Genomic DNA, 18,775 nt, shown 5'->3' on the forward strand with positions numbered 1-18,775 from the left:
GACCATCTTCACTTTTATGAGATAATCTCTAATGATGAGAGCTAGATAGTAAAGGTGCTGTAGAATAGATACAGTTAAACACCTGTACCTTGATTTTGAAATACTGTATGTCAAATGTGATAGAACAGTATATTTAGAGAATGAGTATTTTTTAATCCATCCCATGTACTTTAAGCATTCCATAAATACTCTCTAGGACAACTTGGGAGGAAATAGTCAAACAGCAATGATAGCTACAATCAGTCCAGCAGCTGACAATTATGAAGAAACACTCTCTACACTGAGATACGCAGACAGAGCTAAAAGGATAGTTAACCATGCTATAGTAAATGAAGATCCAAATGCCAGAGTCATCAGAGAACTGCGTGAAGAAGTAGAGAAACTGAAAGAGCAACTCTCTCAGGCAGAGGTAAACTTTGTTAGAATTTTAGTAACCTAGTGAAATTCAATGAAACAATTTCTTTTAGTTCTATATCTTTTACAACAGATAACAGAAAGAGAGGTGATTAAGTTTGTCTCTTGAAATAGGTATATAGGTATGCTGTTTTTGTTTCAGCTGTAAAACTTGCGTCACAGAATTATTGAAGATAAATGACATTTTATACTTGTAAAAAGGGGAGGTGTACAAATGAAACACAGAAATACAAATAAATTAAATAAGGAACAATGTGGGTGTTTATTTCTACCCAAATGAATGACTGTGATCTTAGCCCCTACATTTTGCTTCAATTTATTTGGCCAATATTTTGGAAAATTAGGAACTTGCAAAGGATGGCTAAATTAAGACTGTTGATGTGGTTGTAATTGTCTTCTGGATATTAAGGCTATGAAGGCACCAGAGTTAAAAGAAAAATTGGAGGAATCTGAAAAACTAATAAAAGAATTGACTGTCACATGGGAGGAGAAGTTACGGAAAACAGAAGAAATTGCTCAGGTATTTCAACATTTTCTGTGCTTTTTTGTGCCAAATACTGAACTGAACTTTGTATTGTTTGGTTCATGTAGCAGAGACAAACACATTTTATAATTCCAGAGAAAACAATGTGAATATTGTTTTGTTTTTTTTCTAAATCAGTTATGTATATCTTCAGTTTCACTGACTGACAGTTTTAGCATCTGTCTGTTAATAGTGACTAAATGAGTTGCTAGCACACAATAGTAGCATACTTTGCTCAAGTTGCATAGATATACTATGTTCAGGGTGAAGCTGCGCACTCTGTAAGACATGCATAACAGTAACAGTTGGGTCGAAAACTGCCATCAAAGTATGCAGTTGAAAGGTTATAATACTGCATGAACTCTTGCACAAACATTTGCAAAATAGTTCTGTATGCTATTTAGTTTCTGTTCATAGTTCTCTGGATCCAACCCATTATATTTAGGCTTGTCACCATTTAATCTAACTACTTGTAATGAATAAAAAAAAATTTTTATTTATCTTTTCAGGAGAGACAAAGGCAGCTAGAGAGCATGGGTATTTCCCTTGAATCTTCTGGTATTAAAGTTGGAGAAGACAAGTGCTATTTGGTGAATCTAAATGCAGACCCTGCACTCAATGAATTACTAGTTTATTATTTAAAGGTAAAAATTGATTAAAACATTTTACTTACTCTTGAATGGCAAATACTTTGGTGCTTTAAAAAAAAACAAACTTGTGCTAACTTAGAATATGTGGAGCTAGATTCTGGCAATGTAGCAGGTCTTGTTTTCCTGTTGGAGTCAATCTAAACTGATTCTCAGAATGGCTCTTTGTTAGCACAGCCCTTAGAAAAATGAACATGTACAATAATACCCCTCATAACGTGGGGGATCTATTCTAGGATGTCAAGAGCTGTTCAAAATAGCACCATAGAATATGTTATTAAACTAAAAGGAAGGCTATGGGAGCTGGTTGGCCAAAGATGCACTGCTCCATTTTGACTAGAGCAGCTGTTGGTCACATTGGGACAAAGCACATAATGAAGCAGCATTAAGGGAGGTACTTTATTTGCTGTAAAAATCCTTGTAAAAGACTTTATGCTGCTCTTCAGTTCTTTTGAATTGAATATTTGTTGTAGTTTCCCTTAATAAGAGCTACTCTATAGATGATGGAAAAAGCAGAATGTAAAGCACTTCCCATCTTGTTGCCACTAGTTTATAATACTTTTGGTCCTGGAAGGGAAAATTAAGATTTGAGGGATTTGTTGTATTAATGCTGTTGATATGCATGCTACTCAGAATGTAATGGATTGAGATGTAAAAATGCACACCGGAAGGGGAATCAAACAGCTGGGGCAGCTTAAAGTATTACACAATACAAGCAGTACCCAAATTACAGACATCCTGACTTATGGACAGCTGCGCCTGTGGTTTTGTGCCAATGCAGTCTGTCAGGCTTTATGCTTTTGCACCTGCAAGATAGCACCATTCCAACACAATGTCAGTTCCAGCTTCCAAAACAGAACCAGGATGCAAGTAAGGGATTACCTGTGTATTAATGTACAAGTGTGTGTCACTTAGTGATGTTCCGATCATATATTCCGGAAATCCCATGATGTTCCGATCATATATGATGTCAGTTGCCTTCGCCTCTCTAACCCCTGTGCACCTTGCAAAGTCTCCTGCAGTGGTTGCCTTTTCCTCCTTCTGAGCACGATGCTTTGATCTCTGAGATATGGAGGTGTGTGCAACCTCTTGCTGCTGTTCAGCACATGCCTTACTTCTTCATATCTTGGAGATCAAAGGATCATGCTCAGCAGGATGGTCTAGGCAAGCAGGAGTTCAGTGGTTCCACTTCAACTATCAGGAGGAAAAAGCAACCATCACAGGAGAATTTGCAAGGTGTGTGGGTTTTAGAGGGGAAGATAATGCTGCAGCATCTGAGGAGGAGACTGAGAAGCCTGTGCTGCTGCTCCCTTTGCTTATCGATAGATTTGCTTAACAGTGAGGATTGGAGAATACATCCCAGTCATTAAGCAACACACACTTGTACATATTGAAAAATGTACCTGTTGAAAAACTCTTCTTCAAATGACTGAGCTCCAGGTCTGAGGTTTTTTCTTCCTCCTATGCAGCAAAGTAGAAATTCCACTCTCTTTTTTTCTGTGCAACTGGATTATCTTTATTTAGTAGGCTTCATTTGTTTAGTTACAATGATGATTAAAGCCTAATCCTCTTTCTTTTGCTCCCTTCATATGAATGGAAGTGTATTTTCTTAGACTTCTCTAAAGAGAACAGAATATTTATCAAAGGTTTTAAAAATGAAAATATTTTCAGTTGTTAAGAAGTGAAAACTGCCTAGTTTGCACAGTTCATTGCCAGCTCCATATATTGTATCTTAGTACCCTGAACCCTTAATTTAATTTAATGGGGGACTTTCAGAAACATCTGAAAGTCTGTTAAATCTGTTTATAACAGTGCATCCATGCATGTGCAAAACATATATCACTAACTTTTAAAGAAGCAGGCAGCATCCATTATTTTTGAAGTTTGTTAAATCATGGTCCATTCAATTAAGGGTTCACTGAACTCCTATAATATTATTCATAGTGTTTCTATATTACTTTGAAATCACTTCAACAGAATGCTGTGTAGGAGAACAGTCAATTAGTTCTGCCAGGCTAACATTATTTTCACTTTATAGTGAAAATAATATTCAGCATGGGATTATATATTCAGCATGGGATTGCAGAGTAGAATATGTACTTCGTAATTCATTTCTAGTAACACAAATACACAGGCAGCAAGTTTTATTTTTATATTTCTTGTCTTACCAGGATCACACCAGGGTTGGTGCAGATACTTCTCAGGATATACAGTTATTTGGTATAGGGATCCAACCAGAGCATTGTGAGATAGATATTTCATCAGATGGAGAAGTTTCTCTGACACCCAAAGAAAATGCAAGGTATGGGTAGCTCAGTGTGTCTTGTAAAATTGGCTGCCTCTTACAACAGGTGAACCTCTGTTTTTCATTGTATATAAAACAATTGATCATCAGGCAGAGTCAGTTTACATGATTCCCAAATACTTTGGAAGTAAGGAGTCCTTTATGCAAAAAGAACCTCTGATTTATTGAAGATGAGATCTCCAGACGTAGCTTTTGTATAATCATAGGGTAAGAAATACCATAGATCAGGGGTGCTCAATAGGTGGATCGCAATCTACCGGTAGATCGCGAGGCAAAATGAGTAGATCATGGAGCCCTGTCTCTCCAAACTGTTAATATGTCAGTTTCGTCTAGTGACTAGACGAAACTGACATATTTAGCTGACACTAAACTGACACTGAAACTGACACTTTAGCTGCTCTTCAGGCATGCAGCAACAAAACTGACCAAACTGACTAGACTCCAGCAGGGGCTCTATACATTAAAGGGGGTGTCTGTCAGACGCTTCCTTCCCCCCTGGTAGATTTCCAGGCCTTGCTGGGTTTCAAAGTAGCTCTTGAGCCAAAAAAGTGTGAGCACCCCTGCCATAGATATATGTATAAGTTGAGACATTTAGGTCTTAAAATTGATCCTAAAAACTGGGGTTGACTTATACACAAGTGTATATGGTAAATCTAGTAACAATGTTGCTCTTAGGGCAACCCTGGGAGGCAGAGATGCCAGAGAGAAAGAGAGAGCCATTACTCATGCTCTACCTGCATTTTCTGAGCTGCACAGAGTAAGTTTGCAGCAACACCAGCCTGGGTTGATTGAGAGGGGGAAGCCTGTATGGCAGAGGTTCCCAAACTGGGGCATCCTGACCCCCCCATACAGAGAAGCCCTGCCTCTGCCCACTTAAGGGGCGTGGTAATGGGAAAGGCAGCCTCCAAAATGCTTAAAAAAAATTGCAACACACACCCAGTTTTGTGTTCACAGACCAGAAGTGGGTTGTGATGGGTTTTTTTTAAAAAGAGTTTTAGAGGCTTGAGGAACCCTGCAGAGGCATCTGTGGGGGCTCCCCGTACCCCTTGGAGGTCAGTGATAGCTTAGGTAAGTTGCAAAAACCCCTTTTGGCCATGGCAGCGATGCAATTGTGGCAATTGCATTGTTGCCTTTGCCCCTGCCCCCCACATACTTACCCTAGTTCCCAAACTCCCAGAGAGGAACCGCTGCTGTATGGAATGGAACATTTGGCTGCAGCAACAACAGCTTCTATAGGTTGGAGAAAGGGAGTAAGCCTGTATGAATGAATCTGTATCATGTTTGGTTGCAGCACATCAGGTTGAAGGGAGGACATAAGTGAAACCTGTATGGAGTGGAACCTTTCATTGCAGCAGTATCCAGTAGCCCCACTGTAATTGCCTCCACTGAGGCAATAACCTCCCCCCAAACCCAACTTATCCACAAATCATATGAAATGACTGGGTTTTTTTTCCAAAGTTGCCTTTGACTTATCTGCGAGATCAATTTATACGGGGGGGGGGGGGAGAGTGAGTGTGTGTGTATGTGCATGTATTATATAGTGAGAGCTTTCACTTTTCTGAAAGCTTGAGGAGAAAGAATAAATACTTGTCCCCTAATACAAGCAAGCCTCCGTATCCGCAGATCTAGTTATCTGTGGATCCAGGGTGGCCTGCATACCCATTACTGTATCTTTGTTTTATGTCAAGAGTCTCCAAACAGCTGTTCGGGGGGCCACATCCGGCCCGCCACAAGATTTTTATCCAGACTGCAGCAACTGGTATTTTTTGTCAGATATCTGACACTTTTACTCATTGTATATCATTTCTCAGTTTAAGTACGGCATTGTTTCTTTGTTATTGTCACATTTTCTTTTTGTTCTTAGTTGTATCATGCTGGTTACAAAAAAGATCCAAGTAACATGTATTTATTCATTTAAATTTCATTCAGTCATTTATAAAACTGATTTTATTTATTTATTAAACTGATGAACTGGGGACCCCCATTGAGTTAGATTCGCGGTTAAAAATATCGCAGATAAAGAGGCTGCACCCGTATTTTATCATTTTAAAAGTATTAAGATTGTGGTTAAAGTTCTATAACTTTTAATCAATGACATTTGATTAAATAAATCAAAACTGATAAGTTCAATAACTAAACTATTAAAAAAATCAGGTAGAAACCTGTGCTTGGTGTTGGAAAGCCACCACACAGCAGGTGATGAGTACATAGCAGAGTGTAAAGAGACAGGAGCACTGGATGGAAGAGGTTTTTAGAAGGGACTTCCTTGAATTACACACAGACTCTCAGAAGATCAACATCTAGGGCATGCAAAGGAGGATGAGCTCATAACAGGCTTCTTCAGTGGCTGCGCACAGGAGACACAAAGCCCTTGCTTGGGGCCCCTGCACAACTGCCTCTTTGCGCTTTACAGTTGAACAATGCAAGACGCTGCAGTTTTCTGTCCTCGCTCTGCCACGTCTTTGCTCTTTCCAGCTGCACGAGGATAAATGCTGCTCTCAGCCCCTGCCTTTGCTGAAAAGCCACACAAGGCAAAACGCTGCTGTCTTTAGTTCCTGCGGCAAATCCTGGCTTTGCACAGCTACGCATGGCGAACTGTCACTCTAGGCTAAGCAGGAACCAAGAGCAGCAGCAGCAGAGTCTCAACTTGTGCCGAGCTGGGACTGAAGACAGCAGCAATTCACCTCAAGCAGCTGCACAAAGCTAAGAAGTGTCTGAGCAGCTGCAGAAGGCAAAATGCTGCTGCTTTCGGTCCCTGCTTGGCTACTTCTTGGCTTTGTGCAGTCACACGAGATGAAACGCTGTTGCTCTCAGCCCCCGAAGCTGCACAAGGTAAAACGCGGCTGCACATGGGGCACAAAAAGGCTACTTCCTCCCCCCTTGCACGTGTTTCTTCCTCATCCCACCACTATCTCATGGCACAGCTGATAAGGAGCCGCATGACACCTGCTGAAAACCGCTACGGACGGATTTCTTCGAAAGGTTTCACTATAAAATTTACAACAGTGAGATAAGTATTAACATATATTCTACAGGAGGTTTGCTCCTCAGGGGCGTTCTGGGTGGTTTTCAGGGAATACTTCTTGTGTTCCTCAACCCTTCCCAAGCATTTGCTTAGCAATTTTTTCTTCAGAGTGTTATGCAGGATCAAAAGAAACCACTGACCCTAAACTGAGTTCAAGGCTTTTATTGTGAGGAATGGAACCTGAACCAAATACAAACAACCTTGTTCCAAATTTCTCCAATTGAGAGGACCTGAGGCAGGCAGGCAGGCACTAGGCAGGCAGGAGGCAGCAGGACTTGAGGCAAAGGCTGGATGTTTGTTCCCTGGTCATCAGTGGCTCTCCCAGGGGCTCCTTGCTGCAGCTCTCTCCTCAGCTCTCAGGTTTTAGCTCCGCTCTGCAGCTTGGTCTCTCCCAGCTCACTCCTTCCTGCAGCTCCTTCTCTGGTCAGCTTCCCTGGTGGTCCCCTTCCTCTGTAGAGCTCACTCTCCAATGTTCCTCACAGCAGCTCTTCCCTGGTGGTCTCCCCGCTCCTTGCTTGTGCAGTCCCTTTTTTTGCACACAGCAGCCTCTACCTTCCCTCTCCTGGTACTGCAGCCTCCTCTCCTGCAGCAGTTTTCCCTCTGGTCCTCTCAAGTTCTGCCCATAACAAGAGTAACTGTCTCCCCAACATTCTTTTCCAACTGCCTCTTTTAACTGTTCTTTCCCACATTCCAACTGCCTTTTCTCCACACGCAATTCTCCTTTCCTAGAATGTCACCCTGCTTTTCTCATCCCTTTCCTGCTTCCTGGGTTTACAAAACATAGGTGTTGTTCCCCACTATCTCTAGCGTCATAGTGGACAATGCAGAACAAACCCGATTCCGTCATCCCAAAATAACTCTCTTGACACAAAATAATCCCACATCCCAAAATAACTCTCTTTCTTCAAAAGAATACCTTCAGCCTTTTTGCCCCAGATACTTATATCTAAAACTAATTAGCTTTAATATCATAAAACTTGGTACCTCTAAAATATCTTACTCACATAGCTAATTCATACCTAGATTGACCCCCCAAGCTCACAATAACCTGTCATGTGAAAAGTGTTTTACTTTGGTTTGCCATAAGAAAGACCCTGATGGATCATCCACATCAGGTATCAATTCTTCTGGGGAGTCCTTTATTTCAGGTTGTACTAAGAAAAGTCCAGACAAATCATAAACATTCCAAAATGGATCTTCTTCCCCAACCTGCTTTTCAAGAGGCAAATAAGGAGTTGGGGTACATTTCTTTGCTTCCTTTGACTCACTAAGTCTTCGAGGGGTACTTTCATTCCTAGCAGAATTAGACGAGAGTTCTAACAGCCCAACTGCAGCCTCCTTCACCTTCTTCACTCCAGCACCTAGCAATGCAATCAGTGTCTAACGAGGTGATTTTCAAGCACTGTGCTACAGCACAATGGTGTGCCGTGAATGGTCCATAGGTGTGCAGCAGGAGTGTGGGGGAGATTAATTTATTAATAGGGGGACGTGAGGCCCTCCTGGCAGTGAGGTGTGACCTATCAATTGTCAAAAAACTGATGGTGTGCCTTGACAATTTTAGTAGCTTGTCAGTATGCCATGAGGTGAAAAAGGTTGAAAATTGCTGATCTAACCCCATCTTTCCCAGAAACCTCTTTTCCAACTTCACTCATGTTTTCTTGGGGCAGCAACAGTTCTGTTCCTGGAAAAGTTCTTATAATCAAATTCTGTTTGCATCTCAGCTATACTTGCCTTCTATTCCATAGGGATTCTGCCCACTTACCACCATTCACTGAATTCTCCACCAGGCTTACACATCCTCTCTTTTACCAACTCCTTGGCATGAAGTTTATTCACTGTTTCCAAGTCCAGTTGAATTCGTCTCGCGTGCAACTAACCAGCTGTGTCTACCACCTGTTGCCTTTGCTTCCACTGAGATTGTTGTGGGGAAATTAATCCTGTTTCTCTTACTAGCATTCCAAAATGCTGACATACGGAACTCACCCCCTTAATCCAGTTCCATTTTCCTTTCCAAGATATTTAGCTCCAACCTGAGGAGTAGGATTCTCATCCATCATCTTATTTCTTACCACATTTCCTTCTGCTCTATAGTATCCAATATAGTATCGGGTAGATGGGACTCGTCAGCCTAGGAAGGCAGCTCATCTAAGAGAAGGAAACTCTGACCTCAAACCTCCACTGCCTTGTGGCTACATCCAGTTCTGGAAAAGGCTTCAGGAGTCAACCTCGAGGCAAAATCAGGAGCCGGAGTCCCTTAGGCAGTTCATGGCTGAACACAGTCACGTTCTGGCAACTCCTGCGACGCCGCTGGAATCAACCGTATTGGCTTCTGCCTTTCCATTGGACCATTCCAGCGACGTGGAGAGGGGGGATTTGCTGCATGGGTAACAGCCTATCCTCCATACCTTCTTTACCCAGGCTTCGCACACTGGAGAGGACACTCCAACTTCGCCATACGGCGTCGGCACAACACGGGAAGCAGCAGTTTACCGGTTATAAGTCTTTGCTTGATTGGCGTAGAGCATGACGCCAGGGGCTGCTTCCGACGGTGGGAGAGATCATTGCATCTCATTGGGCAGCTACCGCCCGCCTTAAGCTGGGCAGTCCCCAGCCAGTAAGGTGTTGCCTCGCCACGGTCCGTTAACCTCATGGGGTGCGTGGGGTTTAGGGTGAAAACCGACAAGCGGATCGACAACTCTGCACCATGCAACAGAAAACAGAAAACTACTGCCCTAAAGCTGGGCACCTGGAACGTTAGGACAATGACACCTGGCTTCTCTGATGACCTGCAAGAAATAGACGACGCACGCAAAACAGCTGTCATCGACATGGAGCTGAGCAGACTGCAGATGGACATCGTCGCCCTTCAAGAGACTAGGCTGCCAGATTCCGGATCTGTCAAGGAGAGAAATTTCTCATTTTTCTGGCAGGGAAAACCACCAAACGAAACCAGGGAACATGGCGTTGGCTTTGCGGTCAGAAATACCCTGCTGAAATCCATCATCCCACCTACTGTGGGAAGTGAAAGAATTTTGTCCCTGCAGCTCCAGTCATCAGCAGGACCTATCACTCTCATCAGTGCTTATGCACCGACTCTGTCGTCTCCAGCAGAAGCCAAAGACAAATTCTATGATGACCTGGCCACCACTGTCAAGAAAATCCCTGTAAAAGAGCCATTGTTCATCCTCGGCGATTTCAGTGTTAGAGTTGGTGCTGATAACAGTTCATGGCCCACTTGCTTAGGTCAGTTTGGCACTGGGAGGATGAACGAAAATGGCCAACGCCTGCTAGAGTTTTGCTGTCATCACGGTCTCTGTGTCAGCAACACGTTCTTCAACACAAAGCCCCAACATAGAGTCTCTTGGAGACATCCAAGATCAAAGCACTGGCACCAGCTCGACCTGATCCTCACCAGACGCTCCAGCCTTCCCAGCATCAAGATCACACGCAGTTATCATGGTGCTGCCTGCGACACTGACCACTCCCTGGTGTGCAGCAGAGTGAAACTGCAAACAAAGCGACTGTATCACACGAAAAAGGAAGGAAGACCTCGCATTGATACCAGCAAGACCCGGGATCAGAGAAAAGTGGAGGAATTTGCACAAGCGCTTGAGGAATCTCTTCCAGGCCCGGCCGACGCAAACGCATCCAACAGATGGGAACATTTCAAGAATACCGTTTACAACACCGCCTTGTCCATATTCGGCAAAAAGACCAACAAGGCGGCAGACTGGTTTGAAGCCCACTCTGAGGAGTTGACACCAGTCATTGAGGAAAAGAGGAGAGCTCAAGCAGCATACAAGGCCTGTCCCAGTGAGCGCAACCTGCAGGTCCTCCGAACTGCTCGCAGCAAAGTCCAACAGACTGCCAGGAGATGTGCTAACGACTACTGGCTCCAGCTCTGTTCCGAGATACAGATAGCAGCTGACACGGGCAACATCAAGGGGATGTATGATGGTATCAAGCAGGCCCTAGGTCCAACACAGAAGAAAATTGCCCCTCTGAAGTCTGCCACAGGTGAGGTCATCCAGGATCGGGCGCAGCAGATGGAACGCTGGGTGCAGCACTACTCTGAGCTATATTCCAGAGAAAATGTAGTCACCGAAGAAGCACTGAACAACATTGAGTGCCTGCCTGTGCTGGAAGAGCTTGACAGTGAATCAACCCTAGAAGAACTTCACGTGGCCCTGGACTCCCTTGCCTTTGGCAAGGCACCTGGAAAAGACAGCATCCCTGCTGAAGTCCTAAAATGCTGCAAAGAGATCATCGTCACTGAGCTGCATGAAATCCTCTGTCTCTGCTGGAGAGAAGGTGGAGTACCTCAAGACATGAGGGATGCAAACATCATCACGCTGTACAAGAACAAAGGTGACAGGGGTGACTGCAACAACTACCGCGGCATCTCTCTCCTTAGCGTTGTAGGAAAGCTGTTTGCCCGAGTTGTACTAAAGAGGCTCCAGGTACTTGCAGAGAGCGTCTATCCAGAATCGCAGTGTGGATTCCGAGCCAACAGGTCCACCACTGATATGGTATTCTCCCTTAGACAACTGCAGGAGAAATGCAGGGAACAACGACAGCCACTCTTTATAGCCTTCATAGATCTCACAAAGGCTTTCGACCTGGTCAGCAGAGACGGCCTCTTCAAGATTCTCCCCAAGATTGGATGTCCACCCAGGCTCCTCAGCATCATCAGATCTTTCCACAAGGACATGAAGGGCACTGTTGTCTTCGATGGCTCCACATCAGACCCTTTTGACATCCGAAGCGGAGTGAAGCAGGGCTGTGTTCTTGCACCAACCTTGTTTGGGATTTTCTTCGCTGTCCTGCTGAAGCAGGCCTTTGGAACTGCAACAGAAGGCATCTATCTCCGGACCAGATCAGACGGAAAGCTCTTCAACCTCTCCAGACTGAGAGCAAAATCCAAAGTCCAGCTGAAATGTCTGCGTGACTTCCTCTTTGCCGACGATGCAGCTGTCACTACCCACTCTGCCAAAGATCTCCAGCAGCTCATGGATCGTTTTAGCAAGGCCTGCCAAGATTTTGGACTGACAATCAGCCTGAAGAAAACACAGGTCATGGTTCAGGATGTGGACTCACCTCCCTGCATTACAATCTCTGAGCATGAACTGGAGGTTGTCCATGACTTTGTGTACCTTGGCTCAACGATCTCCGACACTCATTCTCTCGATACCGAGCTAAACAAGCGCATCGGTAAAGCAGCTACCACGTTTTCCAGACTCACAAAGAGAGTCTGGTCCAACAAGAAGCTGACGGAACATACCAAGATCCAGGTCTACAGAACTTGCGTCCTGAGTACACTTCTGTACTGCAGCGAGTCATGGACTCTTCGCTCAGAACAGGAGAGGAAACTGAGCGCTTTCCACATGCGCTGCCTCCGACGCATCCTCGGCATCACCTGGCAGGACAAAGTTTCACACAACACAGTCCTGGAACGTGCTGGAATCCCTAGCATGTATTCACTGCTGAAACAGAGACGCCTGCGTTGGCTTGGTCATGTCGTGAGAATGGATGATGGCCGGATCCCAAAGGATCTCCTCTATGGAGAACTCGTGCAAGGAAAGCGCCCTACAGGTAGACCACAGCTGCGATACAAGGACATCTGCAAGAGGGATCTGAAGGCCTTAGGGATGGACCTCAACAAGTGGGAAACCCTGGCCTCTGAGCGGCCCGCTTGGAGGCAGGCTGTGCAGCATGGCCTTTCCCAGTTTGAAGAGACACTTTGCCAACAGTCTGAGGCTAAGAGGCAAAGAAGGAAGGCCCATAGCCAGGGAGACAGACCAGGGACAGACTACACTTGCTCCCGGTGTGGAAGGGATTGTCACTCCCGGATTGGCCTTTTCAGCCACACTAGACGCTGTGCCAGAACCACCTTTCAGAGCGCGATACCATAGTCTTTCGAGACTGAAGGTTGCCAATACAGTATAGTATCCAATCACTACACATGGGACAGGCTTAGGGCTTTCAGCTGTCCTAGTTAGCCTTCCAAAACCATCAATCACTGGCTGCTAAAATTCAGTTCACTGGGCACACCTTTTGTACTCCATTCTCACACCTCTCTTTGGATCGCTATCATAATTTCTATTGTCTTCTTCATAAGAACATAAGAACAGCCCCACTGGATCAGGCCATAGGCCCATCTAGTCCAGCTTCCTGTATCTCACAGCGGCCCACCAAATGCCCCAGGGAGCACACCAGATAACAAGAGACCTCATCCTGGTGCTCTCCCCTACATCTGGCATTCTGACTTAACCCATTCCTAAAATCAGGAGGTTGCGCATACACATCATGGCTTGTACCCCATAATGGATTTTTCCTCCAGAAACTCGTCCAATCCCCTTTTAAAGGCGTCTAGGCTAGACGCCAGCACCACATCCTGTGGCAAGGAGTTCCACAGACCGACCACGCGCTGAGTAAAGAAATATTTTCTTTTGTCCTAACCCGCCCAACACTCAATTTTAGTGGATGTCCCCTGGTTCTGGTATTATGTGAGAGTGTAAAGAGCATCTCCCTATCCACTCTGTCCATCCCCTGCATAATTTTGTATGTCTCAATCATGTCCCCCCTCAAGCGTCTCTTTTCTAGGCTGAAGAGGCCCAAACGCCGTAGCCTTTCCTCATAAGGAAGGTGCCCCAGCCCCGTAATCATCTTAGTTGCTCTCTTTTGCACCTTTTCCATTTCCACTATGTCTTTTTTGAGATGCGGCGACCAGAACTGGACACAATACTCCAGGTGTGGCCTTACCATAGATTTGTACAACGGCATTATAATACTAACCGTTTTGTTCTCAATACCCTTCCTAATGATCCCAAGCATAGAATTGGCCTTCTTCACTGCTGCCGCACATTGGGTCGACACTTTCATCGACCTGTCCACCACCACCCCAAGATCTCTCTCCTGATCTGTCACAGACAGCTCAGAACCCATCAGCCTATATCTAAAGTTTTGATTTTTTGCCCCAATGTGCATGACTTTACACTTACTGACATTGAAGCGCATCTGCCATTTTGCTGCCCATTCTGCCAGTCTGGAGAGATCCTTCTGGAGCTCCTCACAATCACTTCTGGTCTTTACCACTCGGAAAAGTTTGGTGTCATCTGCAAACTTAGCCACTTCACTGCTCAATCCTGTCTCCAGGTCATTTATGAAGAGGTTGAAAAGCACCGGTCCCAGGACAGATCCTTGGGGCACACCGCTTTTCACCTCTCTCCATTGTGAAAATTGCCCATTGACACCCACTCTCTGCTTCCTGGCCTCCAACCAGTTCTCAATCCAGGAGAGGACCTGTCCTCTAATTCCCTGACTGTGGAGTTTTTTCAGTAGCCTTTGGTGAGGGACCGTGTCAAACGCCTTCTGAAAGTCCAGATATATAATGTCCACGGGTTCTCCCGCATCCACATGCCTGTTGACCTTTTCAAAGAATTCTGTAAGGTTTGTGAGGCAAGACTTACCCTTACAGAAGCCATACTCATTCTCCCTCAGCAAGGCCTGTTCGTCTATGTGTTTTGAGATCCTATCTTTGATGAGGCATTCCACCATCTTACCCGGTATGGATGTTAGGCTGACCGGCCTATAGTTTCCTGCTCAGATTCCCATTTTTTCTTTAGAGGCTCCACTTGTTTACGAAGCTCCTACAACTCTCATCACTACAGATCTACTCTCTCACCTGAATAAAATTGTCCAGTGTCTCCACTTCCTTCTCATCCCCGCCTCTTATCTGTCCCATCCTCCATCCATAATTTCTCCCTGTGGACCTGTACTGTTGGCTGCTTCCATTACACCAGCGGCTGTTGCTTTATTACTTGTTCCCTATCCTCCTTTGCACTTGGAAAATTCATCAGAGCCTCCATCTCTAATAACTTTTGTTCATTTTTCTCTGCTTCATCCTCCTTCCACCATCTTTCCATAGTCTCCTAATAGCAATGCTTCATTTCCTCATAAAAATGTAATGTGGTAGCACAGTCTGTGCCCCCCACAGCACTCTCTGCTCCATCTCTTCCACCTTCAAATGTCGCTGCTGCAGCCAGAGCCAGCACATTCAATGATCCAGAAGCCTCCATATACACTACTGTAGCCCTTACTAATTATACTGTGCACCAGACTTCAACACCAGCTGTGCCCATGAAGTTGATAGGAGAAAGCATCCCCACATAATTCCGTCACTGCCACCATGTCATGTGAAAGGGGTGCTGAACCCCCTTTTGTCACTTGGTAACATGGTGGCCAGTTTCTTTAGCAGCTGGACTTGGCAGGTTAGTGCTTGGTCCCCATCAAACTACGGTGTTACAGTAGAATTTCTTCTAAAGATTTCACTATAGGAGAGGGAGGGGCCAGCCAGCAGCCCAGCAGACGTGTCTTTCTTGAGCTCTTGAAAGGCACTCTGTTTTTCCCCAAAAACTGTGGATCTGAGAAGATCCGAGGATTATTTGTCAGGAGAGACAAACTCCTCCATGTGATGGCACAATTCCTGAGGAGATAAGTCCCGGCCGGGGGGCTTTCCCAGGAGATTCCGCCGTCTTGGCAGCAGTGGTGAAGAATTCATGCTGAACTCAAGCTGAAGGCCCCAGCAGGGAAAGACATTGAAAGACTTAAGTAAGTGTTACTCCGTTTGTGTATGTCTGGCGTTGACTGAGTAATTGATTACCTGATTTGTTTTCTTGCCCTGAGAAGAGGAGGGGGGAAGGTTCCCCCCCCAGCTGTCTATCGGTGTGAGGAGAAATCGTAGAAGAAATTTACCAAGCTTGTTATGGATATATGAAAATATAACTATAACTTTACAACTTTGAATTTCGGTGGATTACAATTTAACTGTCCTTGGAAAGTTTGTGTATTGGAGCGTTTACTGCTTTGGTTTTATTTGGGATTTGGATTTGGGATTGCCTGAAAGATTTGAGTTTGCCTGAAAGAGCTGTTGGATTGCCTGAAAGAGCTGGCTGAAAAAGCTGACATTCCTAAGGATTGAGGAATGGTGTTGCCAAGGCTACAACTATAAACAACATAAGAGAAATATAAACTAAACTAGCACCAGTGACATTGAATGCCATCTAGTGGATGTAAAAAGACATTGCAAGAATTTGATTTCTGTCTGTAATTGAAGCAAGGAAGATAATATGCTGAGGACATCTAGTGGTCTTAAAGAACATTGCAAGCAGAAGGTTTTACTTGACTAATTTTTTTGTTATTGTTGATGAGTGACCAGAGGATTGATTGTTGATGTGATGTGATGTATAGATAATTGAAAGAGAAAGTGAAAGTGATTTGTTTGATGATAGATATTTGAGCTTTACAGGAAGGAAGAACAAAGATGGCAGGCAAACAGTGAAAATTCAAGGTCCACCGGTGTCTGAGACGGGACTTGGAAAATTAGTACAAGAGGAACCGAAAGGGAAAGACTGGAAACAGACTGTGCAAGACAACATAGAAAAACTGTTGGTGATGGTACAGCAACTAACAAACCAATCTGTTCAAACTCAAGTTAGTGTGGATGCTTTAACTAAACGATTAGATGAACTTAGTGGACAACTGATGGAGGTGAAAATTCCATCAGAATAAAATAAACAAAAGATTGAGAGATTGAGAAAAAGGATAAGAAAAGATCAAGGTAAAATATCGGAGATAGAAAAAAATCAGCATGATGCAGAGACAGCGTTAATGGAAATTCAAATGGATAGTGCAGCTTGAGTGGTGAGGATACAAAATATACCCGAAGAGAAAGGAGAAAATACATTGCTACGGATTGTTAGATTAATGTCAGAATGGATTGATACACCGATGGAGGAGGTATCTAAAGAATTGGACTCAGTGAAAAGAGTGAGCACTTTTTATCTGAGAAAACACGAATTACCAAGAGAAATCCATGTGAAATTCATCAGAACCTTTTACAGAGATAAATTACTGAAGACCTCACAGGAAAAGGAATGGACAGTGGATGATAACAAAGTCAACATTTTAAGACATGTTCCATGGAGAGTGAGGAAGAAGAGAAAAGAATATGAAAACCTGACAAAATTTTTAAGAGAAAAGCAAATGCCATACAGACGGCTTTCTCCGGAAGCTATGTTTTTTCAATATCGGACACAGAGATATAACATAAATTCAATAGTGAAAGCAGAAAACTTCTTGAGTACAGTGATGAAAGACAAGATAAAAAAGGAAGAGAAATCAAGAAGAAAAGAACTAGAAGAATATGGACCAGAAATGGAGTCGGATGAAAAGAAATCAGATGATTTCAAAACAACAGATGAATTGGAGAGGGAAGAGCCTAGAGGAGCGAGTAAGAGGCGCTCACCAATAGCAACCAGAAAAAGACAAAAAGAGAGGAAGATGTGATGAGAAACGTGATGTCTAATGAATAGGGCATTGTTGGTGAATAAAAAATTAGAAGTTTTTGTGGTTTCAGATTAAAAAAAGTTGCCATTTATGTTAAAGAAAGATTGAGATCAAAATAAATATATGCATTACAAGATAGATTATTGGATTTTGGGTTGCAAGAAGAAATAGTAAGACAATGCATGATAACATGTGTGCAAAATATAGGCCATAATATCGCAGTAGATCAATGGGAACAGATCTGGAAGCAAAATAAGAAACTTACTAGAGTAGCAAATTTTATATTATTTTAGATATTATAGATAAAGGAAACAATGTATGCCTGGTTATTATGATTTTATATCTTAGGATTTTATATCTTAGATATTGGAAGGATTTTAAAATACCAAGGAAAAATGAATTAATAGAGAAAGTGATGAATGTGGCAAAGATGGACAGACATTCGGAAATTTTGGATCGATAACGAAGGCCTATACAAATAGAGTAATGGAAAAAACCCTTTTATGCTTGGTTGAAAATGAAGTTTTAGAAATACATGATAGTGCATTTAGATGATTGCATTACATATATATTATATTTGATATGATATGATACATGAATTATGGATGAAAAATGTTATTGAGAGGTAAATTTAGAAGAAGAAATTGATTAAGATATGTAATAATTTATTAGTTTTAGTAATATACGATGGTGATGTATGATTTCCTGCACCTTTTGTCTTCTTTTTTGTGTAATGATGTTTTTTGTGTTGTGTGTTATGTGTAGTGTGTTTTGTTTGTAGCTGTTTTTGGAAAATAAAATAAAATAAAATAAATAAATATTTCACTATAAACTTTACAACGGTGGGGGCAAGTATTAACATATTCTACAGGAGGTTTGCTCCTCAGTGGGGCGTTCCAGATGGTCTTCAGAGAATGCTTTTCATATACCTCAGCCGTTGTCAGCATCTCCTCAGCTGTTTTTTTCATCAAAGGAACTGTCTCTGTCCTGCACGTTCTTTTCCAACTGCCTCTTTTAACTGTTCTTTTCCAGCATTCCAACTGCCTTTTCCCCACACAAAGCTATCCTTTTCCAGAATGTCTCATCCCTTTCCTGCTTCCTGGGTGCGCAACATTGATGTTGTTCCCCACCATCCCCTAACACAGGGCTTTACAAACTGGGGTGTTGCGACGCCCCAGTCTGTGGGCCCTGGCCTGTTTCCCCTTATGGGGAAACTTTCAGCTTTGAAAGTGAAAGCAGAGTGATCGCACCCCACCTCCACTAAAGCGGAAGTGGAGCGCGATTGCTCCACTTTCACTTCTGAAGCTGCGGGGAGCCCTGCAGAAGGTCGCACAGGGCTCCCTGCACCCCCAGGAGGCTGCAGGAGGCTCTGGTAAGTTCAATCAAGCCCCTGCAGCCCCCCTGACCGGCGCAATCCTGGGGATCTAGCGTTGTCAAGAAAATGTGACTAACAGGAAGCAGGACCCACAAGAACACATTTCCCTTGTTTAGTACCTGGCATAGGTTGTCCTCTG

The 18,775-nt window shown here is 43.7% G+C and overlaps 1 protein-coding gene across 3 annotated transcripts in view; it reads left to right on the forward strand.

Annotated features, from left to right (window-relative positions):
* The window catches only part of KIF13A (kinesin family member 13A), a 128,712-nt gene that overhangs the window by 58,981 nt on the left and 50,956 nt on the right, over positions 1–18,775 (forward strand). For all 3 annotated transcript variants that reach the window (XM_066623208.1, XM_066623209.1, XM_066623210.1), the window contains exons 11-14: positions 197–409; positions 824–934; positions 1,447–1,581; positions 3,756–3,886. In XM_066623208.1, the coding sequence (XP_066479305.1) occupies positions 197–409; positions 824–934; positions 1,447–1,581; positions 3,756–3,886 (590 nt within the window). The remainder of the gene's footprint in view (positions 1–196; positions 410–823; positions 935–1,446; positions 1,582–3,755; positions 3,887–18,775) is intronic.

This window comes from Tiliqua scincoides, chromosome 4, assembly GCF_035046505.1.
Source record: "Tiliqua scincoides isolate rTilSci1 chromosome 4, rTilSci1.hap2, whole genome shotgun sequence".
In the NCBI taxonomy this organism is placed as follows: Eukaryota; Metazoa; Chordata; class Lepidosauria; order Squamata; family Scincidae; genus Tiliqua; species Tiliqua scincoides.